This window comes from Crotalus tigris, unplaced genomic scaffold (genome assembly GCF_016545835.1).
Source record: "Crotalus tigris isolate CLP2741 ecotype Arizona unplaced genomic scaffold, ASM1654583v1 scf7180000024375.2447938, whole genome shotgun sequence".
Classification (NCBI taxonomy): Eukaryota; Metazoa; Chordata; class Lepidosauria; order Squamata; family Viperidae; genus Crotalus; species Crotalus tigris.
In genome coordinates, this window is record NW_024100545.1 from 2,262,487 (window position 1) to 2,278,772 (window position 16,286).

The 16,286-nt window shown below is 39.2% G+C and overlaps 1 protein-coding gene across 2 annotated transcripts in view; it reads right to left on the minus strand.

The window, feature by feature from the left end:
* The window catches only part of SHFL (shiftless antiviral inhibitor of ribosomal frameshifting), a 40,894-nt gene that overhangs the window by 23,993 nt on the left and 615 nt on the right, over positions 1-16,286 (minus strand). Inside the window, exon 1 of one of the 2 annotated variants that reach the window (XM_039328360.1) lies at positions 5,641-5,772. The exons of the other annotated variant lie outside the window; for it this stretch is intronic. Coding sequence (XP_039184294.1) covers positions 5,641-5,673 — 33 coding nt within the window. The 5' untranslated portion in view covers positions 5,674-5,772. Of the gene's footprint in view, positions 1-5,640; positions 5,773-16,286 lie in introns of those variants that run through there. 2 annotated transcript variants of the gene reach the window in all.

Sequence of the window (16,286 nt, forward strand, 5' to 3'; positions counted from 1 at the left end):
AAGCCCTGAAATAATACACCAAAATCATTTAGTTTTTCCATTAATATTTTTATTCCTGCTTAAACAAGTTTCAAAAATCATCAGCAAACCCCTGCAATTTAAGTTTCCATTTTGATCGTCACTCCAACAATTATCTCATCTTGCCTTATATTCAATACTTCTAAAACTATTTTGAATAATAGTGGAGATAGGAGATATTCTTGTCTTGTCCCTTTCTGTATCTCACAAGGTTTTGTTAATTCTCCGTACCTCTTGTGAGGTATAAATTGATTTTACCTATTTAATAAAATCCTCATCAAAGTCCATATCTTCCAAAATTGTAAATAAGAAAGTCCAGTTCAAATTGTCTAAGGCCTTTTCTACATCTTGAAAAATCAATGAATTTTTTTTCCATTATATTGTTCTAGGTATTTTAAGCCAAGGTTGTTCCTAAAAGTGTTGCAAGTGGACGTAGGCTTGTGCATGAAATGCAATTTTACCATATCACAACTAGTCTTGTTAATCCTTTTTAAAGGTCATGTCTTCATGATATCTCCTTTGTCTCGTCCAAGCCTATCATGGAAGCTGCCTTTAGCTTTTCCTGACGCAGAACAATCTCTGATGAGGTTGATGATGACAAGAGACAGAGGGGGATCTACCTAACTTCTACTGTTCTTTTAAGCTGCAGAGCTTCCCCTGTTGACAAACTAGGATAAGGATGTGGGGTAAATTGGATGAAAGTTTTTCCAATGAACAATAGAACTACTCCTGATTCATCCTGCACCCTTCCTGTACCCAGGCTATTTTGGGACATAAGAGCACCCCACACATATTCATAAATAGCCCAGGTGACAAATCACCAACAGAGAACAGCGCCATGCCAGTAACCTGTTTTTCAAGCAAATGGAAAACTGGTTAAAGCTTCCATCCCGGACAATGGCCCACACTCACCCAACCCTACATTAAGGAGAGCAATTAGAAGCTGTTTCATCCACCGATTTGTGATGTTCAGTGGGAAGGAGAAATGAAGCTAAGGAATCCCCCAACTACCGATCTTAAATGACAATCGCAGATTAGAATTTGGTTGCCAAGACAGGAAAAGTCTTTGCCAGCATCCTTGTTTTGCTAACTTAAACACTAGAGGAAAGCCCATTAACCCAGTTGCTTGTTGATGCCCTCTGGTCCACCCAGCCTTTTCAAAGATGTTTTCTGAAGGAGCAAACACCTAGAGCAGTGGTTCTCAACCTTTCTAATGCCGCGACCCCATAATACAGTTCCCCATGTTGTGGTGACCCCCAACCACTTATACATCACCAGGTACCAGGGGCGTGGCCAAAGAAAAGGGGGAAAAAATGGCGGACAGCCTTGTTTGGCGACCCCCGTGAAATGGTCGTTCGACCCCAAATGGGGTCCCGACCCACAGGTTGAGAACCACTGACCTAGAGGAAACTTGACAGGAGTAAAAAGATAGATGTCAACAATAAACAGACCACTTAGCTTGTGACATTTGTTGTGCCATTGTCCTCTGGCACTTCTGGTAAGAAGGAACAATATTTACAGATTGCATCAGTATTACATCAGGGGTTTTTTCTGTACCTTTGTCCCCTCCCTGCCTATAACAATTTACTCAAGATAAACACAAAACTAGCTGACTACTGCTGAATACAAATCCATCCACTGAGCTAAGAATCAGGATTTGATGTCTGCTAAGAATTGATTTCTCTTTTCTAAAGAATATTGGTTGTGCTTGTGCCTGGGGTTTTTGAAGTTTCAATACTAATGAAACTATTGGTTGGAGGCCAAGTGTGAGCCTGTAATTTGCATTTGTTAAATTTAACTTTGCACAGTTAGGAGTTTGGATACTGTTTGGCCTATGCATTAGAAAAGAGCAAAGCTGGCCCAAGGACCCAAAGGTGCTTTTCCAAAAGCAAGTGGACTTTCTTTGTTTTTTGCTTCGCTTCTCATCCAAGAACTGAAGAAGCTGCTTGGGACAAGAAGCAAAATGTCTTCAAGGGAAAACAAAGGAAGTTTAGCTGCCTTTGGAAAAGTTCCTTTGGATCAACCATGACCTGGATGACTAAGAATCTCCATAGACATCTAGCTCACAGACAGTAATCTAGAGCAGGGGTCCCCAACCCCTAATCTGTGGACCGGTACTGGACCGTGGCATGCCAACAACCAGTCCACACAAAGAACCAAAGCCCCATCCATGGGATGTAGGCAGCACACAAAACCATGCCCTCTCCAGTCTGTGGAAAAACCTTTCTCCATGGAACCGGTTCCTGGTGCCCAAAAGGTTGGGGACCTCTGATCTAGAGAGACCACAATATTCTCTTTCCTTGGCAGAGGGAACATTATCATCTTTATCCATGTTCTAATTCCATTCTCCCATTACATCTTCCTTCAAAATGTGAAGAGTTGTTCAATAGTCCCAATAAGTCATTATTTTTTAGACCAAAAGTAATTATTTGTTTCAATCAGTCCAGTTTGTACATACAGTAATAGTAAGCCACAATTTTTAAATTTCACATATCAGATGAAAGCCAAAGCCAAACTACCTACCAATTTAATGGAAGGTCCCCAAACTCTTCAGCTCATCGACCCTTTCATGAAATTGCATATTGTTCATCAACCTCCAATCATTTATATGAAAATAATTTAATAAATACTAAATAATAATATTAGTATTAGTATTACTAATAAATCAGTACTCCAACTAACAACAGATAGTCCCATTGATGCTTAGGGGTTGACCACTTTGGAGAAGCCTGGCTTAGCAGAACAGGTGAATCCAGGCTCTGCCTCCATTCATATGAAATGCTAAACCTTTTTTGTGTGTATGAATGTTTAAATTTATAAAAATCATTTCCTTGGATCAGTTTTTCTTTGGATGCATCTGCTAGAAAGAATGTTATTGTTGTATTTTATTAGTACAGTTAACTGTAGTTAGTCTTGATTATTCTTTACAAAACTAGCTTGCTTTAATATACAAGATTTATATAAAATGTGTTCATGTAGCTACGGGATGCTGCAACCGGCTACAAATGCAAGCTGGTTGCCAAGTTCCCAAAATACAAGCACATTATTGCCAGAGTAGTACTGCACCTGTAACTTTGAGGCCAGATCATAAGTAACTTTTTTTTTTAGTCCACTGTAACTTCAAACAATTGTTAAGCAACCAGTTGTAATTCGAGGACTATTTGCACACCCAGAATATCTGCTAATGCATTTTTCTTTTTACAGTTGAAACACCTGTTTAGCTAATAAATATCCTCAAACTTCAGATTGCACTCCAAATATGTGTAATTTCAATATAACCCAAATTTCACAGCAAGAAGAATAAAATAGAGAGCCAGCTGGTGGTAGGTAGAAACAGGGGGACCATGAGAGAGCCAGTTAGGTGACTTTGGGCTAGTTCTCTCTCTCTCAATCCTAGGAAAGAAGCAAAAAAAAAAAAAAAAACCCTGCAGAGACTCATCCAGGCAGTTGCCAGGAGTCAGCATTGATTCAAAGGCACCACCACAAATAAAAAAGTGAAGTTTACTAGCCGGTGTTTTCTAGGTACTATTGCTTAAGACAAGTCTGTAACTTGGTATTTTATTCTGCAAAGCAAGGCTTTTCTTTAGTTCAGTGCCACTATGATTGTGTGATACTCTTCCTTCTTTACAGAGGCATTTTCCTCTGTTTAAAATTATTTTCAAGGTCAGGTGTCCATGGAATACAATCAGCTTTTGCATATTAAAAAAAAAATATGTTTAACATTACGGTACTTCACTACACGTCTTTCTCTAGGCAATGAGAGTGTGCAAGCATACTGCAGTTCTTTCAATACTTGGGGAAAACATATTTTTCCACCTAATAAACTCCAGATCACTGAAAGAGCAGATAAAGAGGAGGAAGAGGCCCAATTTGCTGAAAATAGAAGCATCTGGAAAATATACAGGAGGATTCTACAATAGTTTGTCAATTGTCTCTTTCGTATATCCATTAGCAAACCCATGACTGGGAACTGCATGTTTACAAAGCATACAGCCCTGCTCTTGATGGAACACACACACACACACACACACACACACACACACACACAGTAGCATGCAAAATGTTTTAAATGTAAACTCTTTTATACTTAAACATGGCATTTTGAGTCCCAGACCATTATTTCAAGTATAACACAGCTATTTTGCATTAGACTCAGACTATGCCAATTGCTTTCTCAATGTGTCAAATGTGAAACAGCTCTGGTTTGAGGTGAACACATTTTCAGAATGATTGAAGCAGACCTTTTAGTTATGAATCAGAAATTGAATTTGGTATTTTGTACCAACTTCTTTAATTAAAGCAACTGCCCCTGGCTGGCAAAAATCTGCCTCCAAGCTATGTTAAATGTTTTAGAAAAATGTAGTCTAAGCTCAGAAATGATTAAATAAAAGTTATTGAGTAACTATAGGAAAAGAGTGATATGCTGGTTCTGGAAAAAGAATTGAAATTTTATTTATTGATTCTTTTCGTACCTTTTCAAACTGACTTTTAAGACCCTGTCCTTTCTTGCTTAAAAGTTATCCATATATATCATTAAAATTATTGCTAAAAATATACATTTTAAGTTAATTCTATGCATATTCAGGCATCTATACTGGCAGAGTCAGAAACTCAACAATAACTGACAATCTGTGGCTACAAATATTTTGAGTGGGAACTTGGACCATCCCCACAGATATAAAATTCTATACCCTGCTATTTCCTATCCTCACTCTGACAGCAACAGTAAAAATCTGAGACTATTCCTCTGATGCAATTGTTGTTCTCTTTTCTGTTTGTATTTTACTAAAATGTTACATTTGGGATTTTCTTGCCCTTGGTTGGGCAAACAGGTTTCAAAGGATGACAGCTTGAGCAAATAAAATAAAAATTCTTTGTGTAAATCCTTTTGCACAGTGCAATGTACAATATTCACTGCTTCCTGAATGTCCTATTCCTTTTGCTCTTTCTTTCTCTCATGGCTTCCCTTCTGTTTTAATATTTTACTATATCTATAATTTTTTTTTCTTCAATGTGGCCCAGTACTGGAAAGTTAGTTAAAGGTAGGCAGAAATGGTGTAGCAACCAACAAGGAACTTATAACAGAATAATAGGGTAATCTATTTCTCAGACAAAGATGGTTTAACACTGAATATCAAATATTATAGATGGGATACAACAGGAGAGTTCAGGTTATCCTTTTTTGGAAACAGGATACTGAATGATAAGGCTGTTGATTTGATACGGAGGACTTTTACTAAAATTGTCATCAAAATCACTTGCCCCTAGAACTGGAGCTGAAGAAATCCGGATGATCCATGGGGATCCCTCTTTATTGCCCTCTAGTGCTCATCCGGGGATTTGCAGGCGAGTACTTTCTCGCCGAGGCTTACTGTTTTACACAGAAACAGCCTTCCTCAGACAAGTCGTACTCTAGATCGGTCAAGAAAACGATCCACACAACCCCCCCCCCCCCAGATCAGATGCTGATCAAAGATGAATAGTGTTGCAGTCTCCTGTCTCCGGGGAACCATCGACTCGGGGGAAACTCCTTCGCAGGGCATCGACCAATACTGCAAATTCCCCCAGACCCTTTCTTTCAAATACTGTTGCCCTCTCGCTACCGTGAAGAGTAGCGCCTACCTCCACCTCATCCTGCCTTTCCGCCCGGTGCATGGTGCTGAAGGCGAGGAAGGGCTTCAATCCGCGCCAGTTCCTTCTCCAGCTTGAGGTCGGTGCTCCGCCCAGCTAGGGCAACGGAGGGCGGCACAGGAAGCCCGCCCGGCCAGGCTAAGCCCAGCCCAACGCAGCCTGCCATTGCTTTCAGTTTCAATCCGCTCAAAATCAGGGTCCGCTCCGATGTTTAGCTTAACCGGACTTCCTTTTTTTTTCCGGCGAGAAAATTCGCCAGTGATGGCTCGTCTGGTGAACACGGTTAGGAAAGTCACTTTTCATTCGGAAACCGCCCCTTCTCCCCCAAAACAGCCTATTTGCTTGCATTTGCAATGTGCATTTTGCAATATCGTCCCAAGGCATGGGATTGAACCGGCATTCAGCAGGCGCTCCCTCTCCACCTCGCTCTTCTGAACTTTAGCTTAGAAAGTTGGATTTGCGTTTGTCCCGTTGCCTCGGGCGAACGGATTTCCGTGTGTGTGTGTGTGTCGGTAAAATCGCCTTTCTATGGCGATTTTCTGTGGACATAGCATACTTAGACTTCAGTAGGACATTTGGCAAAGAACAGGTAGTCCTCGATTTACCACCAAATTTCTCTTGCTAAATGATACATTTGTTAAGCGAGTTTTGCCCCATTTTACGACCTTTCTTGCCACAATTGTTAAGTGAATCACTGCAGTTGTTAAATTAGAAACACACCTGTTAAGTGAATCTGGCTTCCCCATTGACTTTGCTTGTCAGAAGGTGGCAAAAGTTGATCACATGATTCCAGGACACTGCAACCATCATAAATATGAGTTGCCAAGCATCTGAATTTTGATCATGTTACCATGGGGATGCAACCATTGTAAGCGTGAAAAATGCTTGTAAGTCATTTTTTTCAGTGCTGTTTTAACTTCAAATGGTCACTAAATGAATTGTTTTAAGTTGATGACTTACAAGTTACCTCATTTTACAAAACTTCTTAAGATTATAATTCAGTGTAAATTTCAACCCTTTCTTCCACATACTCTCCTAGCGGTTCAACTGTTTATTATATCCAAAAATGTTTTGCTCATTTTATCATGCAATCTTTAATGTTTTGTTTTCTGTTTCTATTTTCAATAAAGGTTTGTACACCTTAGCAATAGTATGATCATGATTTGTACAGAGCCCTACAACAAATTCAGTTTTACCCTTTTCAAATTCATAATTCTTCTCATCCAACTTAAATCTTTTCATTAGCTCAGCATAAGGAAACCAATTCCATGTAAAACCTTCAAACTCCAAGTTTCTTTTTTATTTAAATTCTCCTTGGGAATATTCAGCAAATCAGCATAGATAAACCATTTTTGTTTAACCATCATTTCCCTTTTAAAAAGGGCTTCTTGAGTTGACAACCAGAAAGAGATTTTAGGAGACAATTTTGTCTTATACCTATTCCAAATTCTCAATATGGCGCTTCTAATAAAATGATTTTTTAAATCTACATTCACTCTAACTTTGTTGTAGCACAAATAATCATGCCATCCAAATCTTAAATCATGTCCTTCCAATTTCAACAACCTCCTATTTCTTAAAGTCACCCACTCTTTCATCCAAACTAAGCAACAAACTGCAAAGTACAATATCAAATTTGGTAATTCTAACTCCCTCTTTCTTTAGCATGTAGGAAAGAGGGACACATAACTAAGGCTGATTATCAGTAGACAGCCAGAACATGCAAAGACGAAGTCAGAAAAACAAAGGCTCAGAATGAACAAAGACTTGCAACAGAAATCAAAGATAATAAAAACAAAGTTTATTTCAACATATTAACAAGAAGAAAAAAGTCAAAGAAACTGTAGGTCCACTAAAGAGAGAAGATGGCAAGGAAGTAACAGGCAACAGGGAGAAAGCAGAGCTGCTTAACTCATTCTTTGCATCAGTCTTCACACAAAAAGAAATCATAGTCCAACATATCAAAAAAACTACTGCAAAAGACAAACTAGAAACAAAAATTAAAATAAGCAAGAAAATGGTAAGAGAATACCTAACCGACCTTGACGAATTTAAATCACCGGGACCCAACAGATTACATTCCAGAGTTCTGAAGGAGCTGGCAGATGTTATCTCAGAACCATTGCCCCATATCTTTCAGAAATCCTGGAGCACCGGGGAAGTACCTGAGGATTGAAAAAGGGCTGATGTGGTTCCCATCTTCAAGAAAGGGGGGAAAAACAGACCTAGGAAACTACAGACCAATCAGTCTAACATCAATACCTGGGAAGATCCTGGAAAAGATAATCAAAAAACAGATCTGCGAACAACTAGAAACAAACAAAGTTATAACTGGTAGCCAGCATGGGTTTGTTAAAAACAGATCATGCCAACCAATCTTATTTCATTCTTTGATAAAGTGACCAAATTAGTAGACCAGAGAAACACTGTGGACATAGTATACTTAGATTTCAGTAAGACATTCAACAAAGTAGACCACAATCTACTGCTTGGTAAACTAGAAAAAAATGGAATAGACAATATCACCACCAGATGGATTTATAGCTGGCTGACAAACCATAGTCAACGAGGGGTCCTCAATGGTACCACATGGAAAGAAGTAAGCAGTGGGGTACCACAAGGCTCCGTCTTAGGCCCACTACTCTTCAATATCTTCATCAATGATTTAGATGAGGGAATAGAAGGGGAACTCATCAAATTTGCAGATAACACTAAACTAGCAGGAATAGCCAATACCCCAGAAGACAAGCTCAGGATTCAAAAAGATCTTCACAGACTGGAACAATGGGCCCTAACCAACAAAATGAGCTTTAATGTGGAGAAAAGCAAAGTTTCACATTTAGGCAGGAAAAATCAAAGATATAAGTACAGATTAGGTGAGACCTGGCTTAAAAACACTAACTGTGAGAGGGACCTTGGAGTCCTAGTGGACGATCACTTGATTATGAGGCAGCAATGTGCACCAGCAACCAAAAAAGCTAATACAATCCTGGGCTGTATAAACAGAGACATAGAATCAAGAGCATGCGAAATATTAGTACCACTTTATAAAAGCCTAGTGAGACCACACACGGAATACTGCAACCAATTTTGGTCACCATACTACAAAAAAGATGTTGAGACCTTGGAAAAAGTTCAGAGAAGAGCAACTAAGATGATCCAAGGCCTGGAGACTAAAACATATGAAGAACGGCTGCAGGACTTGGGTTTGGCTAGTCTAAAGAAAAGAAGAAATAGGGGTGACATGATAGCAGTATTCCAGTATTTGAGAGGCTGCCACAAAGACAAGGGAGTCACATTATTCTCCAAAGCACCAGAGGGCAAGACAAGAAACAATGGTTGGAAACTGATCAAAGAGAAAAGCAACCTGGAATTCAGGACAAAGTTCCTAACAGTGAGGACAATTAAGCAGTGGAATGGCCTGCCTTCAGAAATCGTGGGTGCTTCATCATTGGAGGTTTTTAAGAAGAGACTGGACAGTCACTTGTCTGAGATGGTATAGGTCACAGGTCGGCAACCTGCGGCTCCGGAGCCGCATGCGGCTCTTTGAGCCTTCCCCTGTGGCTCCCAGCCTCCTCTGCCTTTGCAGAGAGAGACAGAGACAGAGAGAGGCAATTGCACTTCCCTGCTTCTGTGTGTGTGTTTTGTGTGTGTGTGTGTGTGTGTGTGTGTGTGTGTGTGTGTGTGTGTGTGTGTGTGTAAAAGAGAGTGCACTCACAGTGTTCTCCGAGGAGCTGAAAAGCTTTCTGGGCGGAGCTCCTCCCTTTGCTGCGTCTCTGAAGGAAGCAGGAAGCAGGAAGGGCAGGAGAGAGCTAGCTAGCCCAGCTAGGCTGACTCAGGAATTCTGGGAGTTGAAGTCCATGAGTCATAAAAGAGACGAGGTTGCTTGTTGGACAACAGCTTGAAGCTTGCCAGGTGAGCAGCAGATAGGAGGGAGGGGAGAAAGAAAGAGAGAGAGAGAAAGAGAGAGAGAGGGAGGGAGAGAGAGAGAGGAAAGAGAGAGAGAGAGAGAGAGAGAAAGAAAGAAAGAGAGCGGGGGAAGAGGAGTGGCAGACCAAGGGCAGATAGAGAGGGAGGGAGAGAGAGAGAGAGAGAGAGAGAGAGAGACCCTTTAGACATCTAAAATGAAGATAACACTGCATATATCCTTTTTTTACCTGTGTGTGTATGTGTGTGTGTGTGTGTGTGTGTGTGTGTGTGTATACACATACATATATACACATACACACACAAACACACACAAACAAACACACACACACCTATAATAAAGGTAAAAAAGGATATATGCAGTGTTATCTTCATTTTAGATATCAAAAGGGTTTTGCGGCTCCCAGTGTTTTGTTTTTGGTGGGAAACGGGTCCAAGTGGCTCTTTAAGTGTTTTGGGTTGCCTACCCCTGGTATAGGTTCTCTTGCTTGAGTGGGTGGGTTGGACTAGAAGACTTCCAAGCTCCTACTCCTATTCTACTCTACTCTACTCTATTCATCTTGCAGGACTTTGTAGTTAATTCCTGGTTTCTTAAGTCTCAGAATTAAATACCAAGAATCACTTTATCTCTTCTTGACTTTTTAAAAACCTCCATTTTCTCTTAATTTAACTTTTTCTTTCTTCTAACATATCAACGGTCACACCCATGTAATAAAATGGGTAGAAATATGCTTTTATTTGTACTTCTTTTAATAAACATTTGTTCATTTCAAGAGATCATATACTTTACACTACCACTATTTTCATACTTTAATTTTTCCCCTTGCATTTCTCCATCTTTAGTAACTATTTTAATAAGGAAGCCAAATTCATCTCATTCTCTTAATTTGTAAATATTTATGTACGACTCCCAATAATTCACTTCTTTTTGTCTGTCAAACTACCTTGCATTTTTGATGGATTAAGAAGGTCATAACTTGATCTAGAACAGAGGTGTCAAACTCAATTTCATTGAGGGCCGCATTAGCATTGCAGTTGTCCTCGTGGGGCTGGGTGGGTGTGGTCAGGGTGGGTGCAGCCTACTGGGAGGGTGTGGATGGAGTGGGTGTGGCCTACTGGGTGGGCATGGCCAGCTCTACATCATTTGTGTCAAGGGGCCTGGACAGGAGTGGGACAGATCTGAGAGTCTCTGGCAGAAGGGGGTGGGACCGGGGCAAGCGCCAAGGCATGGTCCATTTCTTCATTCCTCACAAAGGGTGACACCTCCCCAGCATGCACCCAGGGGGTGGGGCCAACATGGCAGGGGCTGGTTCCTCGCTGTTTCCAGCATAGATGGCCACCACAAAATTGTACATTGACTTCCGGCCAACCTGGGCCAGGGCCAAGGCAGTGGGGGCTGTTCCTGCACTGTTTCCAGGATGCCTTCGCGGGCCACATGAATCCACTTCATGGGCCGCATCTGGCCCCTGGGCCTTGTGTTTGACATGTCTGATCTAGAAGGATTTTTCTTATATACAACAAATATTCCTTATACATTTCTCCATAATTATATTGAATACTATATTGAATATATTCAAGGGGACATAATATATATTATTATATATTAAATAATATATTCAAGAGGACATCACTTATCCTTGTTTTACTCTCTGCTCATTGAAACTGACATTCCATTTATTCTCATGCACATATTGCTTCCATCATAAACAGTTCTGTGACTGAATAAGAGACAGCTTAGCTCACAGAAAGAATGTGGGCATAGCAAACATCACTGAAGCAACCTTCCATAGTTTCAAGGGCTGAAAAAATGATGGGGAGAAATATACTTTCAAATATACATTGTAAACTAATGTAATGCAATGGTTCAGGCTTGCAAAGTTCTGTTAATATAAACCTTACACAAAGTTAGTGCTAGTATTTTTGGGTGTGCTTTTTTTCTGGACTGCCTTGTAAGGATTAGGTTACACTTAGGGTTAGGGTTTGAGATATGCCAAAAAGATCCTTTAAATAGTGCAGCTACAGCATCCAAGTATGATTTTGAACAAACTGGTATTTGAATTTCAACTTTTGAAATTCAAATTCAGAGACATTTTGGAGTCAGTAACCTATCATAATTCTGAAATATTCTTGATATAGCATAAATGTGATTAATAGTGGCAAGTATTTGACCAAAAAGGTACATAATTTTTGGCTGTATGCTTATAGCACTGCCTAGAAACTTTTAAAAGGTGATTATAATGAAACTTATAGATACGAGATACAGTCTGGTTAGTATATAGATGAGAAACCATCAGAAAACCCTGTGGACCAGACTACGAAATTACAATCTCAGAAAACTATAGTGATAAACTACTTCTGCATTGTGCAAAGAAAACAAGATGAATTGTGTGAGATGTAAAAACCCCAAATTTTTATACTCACAATACGAAGATAAGTCTGGTTAACAAAACAAAGATTTATTGGAGAATAACATAAAAAGAATAGAATAGAATAGAATAGAATAGAATAGAATAGAATAGAATAGAATAGAATAGAATAGAATAGAATAGAATAGAAGCGTTTGCAAATGGGCCTCCTGGATCCTTCCCAATGGATTGGCTTCCAGGAGCACAATGGCCTGGTTTCAAGATCTGCATTTTATACCCCTACAATGTATGCCACATCTAAGAAGCTCTTTCATCTTTATAATGTACTTTGAAGTTGTACTTTGATAACCTGACCTCTTCCGTCCATCTGCTGTTATCTTGTTTATTTTAATTTTCATCTAGGGTCAAAATCCCCCTCTTTGATAGTGATTTCTACTCAAAGTGTAAGTTCCTGTGTCCAAAGGATTTTTAGGCAGGAAATAGTAAATATTTGATCATAATTAATTATCTTTGCTGATTACCATTTGTAATCACTTTTACGTGGGCAGGAAACAGTAAACATTTCTGTTTCATATATTGGCATTACATTGTTACATTTGTACTAAAGAGACAGTTTCATATAATAACATTACACTTCTACAATTATTTCTACAATTATTAAAAGAATAACTTTTATTTCCTTCAATCCTCCCTTTTTCTCTTCCACCTGAATTTATTCTTTTATACTTTTAACAGTTCATAACTTCCTATATTTTCTTTAGATTCCTGTGCAAGCAAGTTTTCATATTCTGAGTCTTCTTTCCCCAATGTTTCTTAAAGTATTGGGCCCATGGTCCTTCCTTCTACCAAAGAAAGTACTAAAGAAACAACGATAGCAGAAGAAAAACTTTTCAACACATAGTCCAGGTTCTAGGAACACGTCCAATCCATTGAAGTTTTTCTCCCACTTAGATGGAAACAATTCAACAGGGGAGGCAGGTTGAAATTTAATTTTCAGGCCGTCCAGCTGCGGAGTTTGTCACTGGAGAGGATATGATGGCACTTTCCATGGACTCACGCCTTGATTCCTTAAATCAGGAGGACTTGGCATGGTTGAGACCACTCAGGAATGGTATTTCTAGGTGACAGTTCTTTTCGCCTGAATCCACTCTCCAGGAACAATGGCCAGAAACAGGTGGTAAGGCAGCCTTGGCCTGTGCTGAGATAGAAGACAAAACCTGCGCCACATTATGCAAATACTGAGTAACTTTCTTCTCTTCTACATTGACATTCTTGAACCTTCATGTAACAAAAGCCTCCCATACATCATTTCAAAGAAACAAAAACAACTTTCCAGTTGAGGCCTATATTGACATGGCCTCACCACTAAATGTTGTAAAGCTTTTTGTTTAACTTGAATTTTATCACATATTTGTTTAACTAAAGTATAAATACAACCATCCTGTTTTAGAAAATATTAATCATCCCTTGTGACCCCCCTTCAGTGGCTGCTTCTGTGTTCTAGCCATTGTTTTGTTGTTGTTTTTTCTTTTTTCTTTTCAACATCCTCTCCCATCTTGCAACATCCACCTCCCATCTTTAGTACATTCTTGTTCCTTCAACATTCTAAGGCTTGTGTTAATGCATACAATTCACACATTTGGGCTGATCACGTTAATGGCAGTCTCCCTGCTTAATGCATGTAATTCACAAGTCTGTGCAAACCAACTTAAAACAAATTTCCTGTTTCTTTCTTCTATTATCCATTCTTTCCTTCCCTTCTGCCACTCTAGCATAACTTCTTTCTTTTCTTCTCCCACCAGAATTCAAGACTCCATAAACATACTTGGAGTCAGTGTATATTTTCTCCTTCTCTCTTTGTCATTTTTACACATTGCTTACATGACTCTAATGGTTTACAGGTTTTAAGAGTATAATAAGAAACACCCCCCCAGACATACCACCTTGTAACGTTCCAATACATCTTCTAAGACTTAATATCACATTCTATCTCACACCCTGTGCACTGAACACAATTAATACAGTGAGAGCAGCAATAACACCCACAAAGAGATCCATAAAATCAACACATGAGGAGATCTTGGGTTTCCTTTGGTTCTAGATAGAAAAAAATATATAAAGTTTAGTCCTTTTTCCTCTATTACCCCCCTTTCTGTCAGGAAGATTGACTATTAGTCCATGAAGTCCTTCGGAACTTTAGCTTCAGTGGATCTCCTTGGTGAGATTCCACCTTCCAGTCCTCTGGGGCTGGCACGGGCCCTTTTACTCGGGAGTAATGGGTCCAACCTTTTTCAGCTGTCCGGTTAGCTGTCTCAATGGTTAACAAGACGATGTAAGGACCTTCCAAGTTTGGAGTTAGTTTTTCCGCCTCTCCAGGCTTTTATCAACATGTCTGTTTTGTATTGGTGTACTACAAAGTCCAAGGGTGGAGTCTGGGCAAGAATGCCTTTCTGTCACAGGAGAGAAAAACATCTGGACAGTTCGAGTACATATTTTCTAATTATTTTATCTTTTAATTCAATTCATGGTAATACCTCCTTCCCCATCTACTATCGTATCTTCATTATGTCTCTCTTTTTCTTGTTCCTTTTTTTTTCAACTACTTTGCTATGAACAAGTGTATACCTCCTTTAGGCTTCCTGATTAAAATTGTCCACACTTGATAAGAAATGCTAACCACAAGACGTCCCCAAATGTCAATTTTAGACAAAAATGCCACTGGCTGCCTCTTCCCCCCACTTTTGGGACAAAACCTCCTCCAACCTTTGTTCTTGTTTATAAATAAATTACCTAGTAAAGAGCCAACAAAGGAGAGCTCATCAAACTCTGTTTGCATTTGTTAACACAAGCTCTTTTTCTAACAGTTTTGCATACAAATCTTTAATCAAAACAACATAGCTATTTATAATCCCAAATTTTTCTTAATTTCTTTGTTTTAACTTCACAAAAAAATAAACAAGTTTAATAAGATATTCTGAGTTACTGAAATAGTTTTTTTTATCAAACCCTAGTATTGCTTTTAATATAAAGTTAGTCAAATTCCAATTTAATCAAATTCCATTCAGATGGAAACAAATTTCCATTAAATTTCCATTAAATAGGGAAAACATTTATAAATCTAAGCAAACAATTTAGAGTCATTTCTTTACTGAAACTGCAAAAGTGGGCATTAAATTTTCACAGCCACCCCACCTTTCTCAAATCTGAATTCTAAGCAGAGAAAAAGTTAAAAAGATCAAAACCCCTTCTCCTTTCACTCTCTCTCTCTCTCCCTCTCAAAGCAACACAGCCAGGAAAAAAAAAAAGCAGCGGGGAAGGGGGATTGTGTCTGCAGATAGAGTTTAAAAGGGTATTAACACACTTCTGAATAACATTTGCAAAAGGGAGAGAGCAGAACTAATAGGCAAGAAAATGGTATAGGATTTCCTGCCTGAGCAGGTAACTTTGGGCTGTTCTTAAGAGGGAGAGGAAAAAAATAAACAAACAAACACATCTTTCTTCACTTTGTTTGTTGGCCAGACAAACAGAGTGAGGATGTTTCTTTTGGTATCTTCTTTTCTCTTGGGATTAGAAACAATTAACAGTCACATTTACCTCACACACAAAAACTTTGACACACATATACATACCAAGATAAGGAAAAGAGAACAGAAAACAGAACTTTTAGTTCTACACATCCTTGTCATTCCCACCACAAATCTCAGCTAACTCGAATTAGAGAAGGCAAGAATCTTAAACATACCATATGGTTGCACAGAAAGATAGAGAGAAAAAGAGAATCACTACTTCTCATTTTTCTTTTAAGTACTTTTATTTAGCCAATTCCATTTTCCTAACTTTGCTTTGCTTTGCTTACAGGACCTAACCAGCTGGTTACTCAAATCCAATTCTTTCATTCACCCATTCCATTCCATTTGCACACAGCCTTTCCCTTTTCCCTAACAAAAGGTCCTGCGCTCTGGCCAAACCCCCATGCTTTCCAGGGTCTGAACTTCAACAGATCCTTTCTGTGGCTAGGAAAAGCCAGAGACAACAAAATCCAACTGAAATTGGGAAAAGGGTCTTCTCACTCACACACAGAGACATACACACACATGTCTCATTCCCCTTATTTCCAAAAACTTCCTTTTCTACCCTGGCTCCACATGGGCAGAGCCTGGGAAACCCATTCACAGACACAAGGCATCTGCTGCTAGCAAGATGGGTTTTCCTGTTTAAAGCTACTCAATTTTACAGTTATTTTTTTCTTTAGGTTTACAACAAGGACTTACAACAACAACCCATCTTCTTGAGAGTTTCCCTGATTATGGTTCTCTGAGGTTCAAGATTTGATGGCCACTCAAA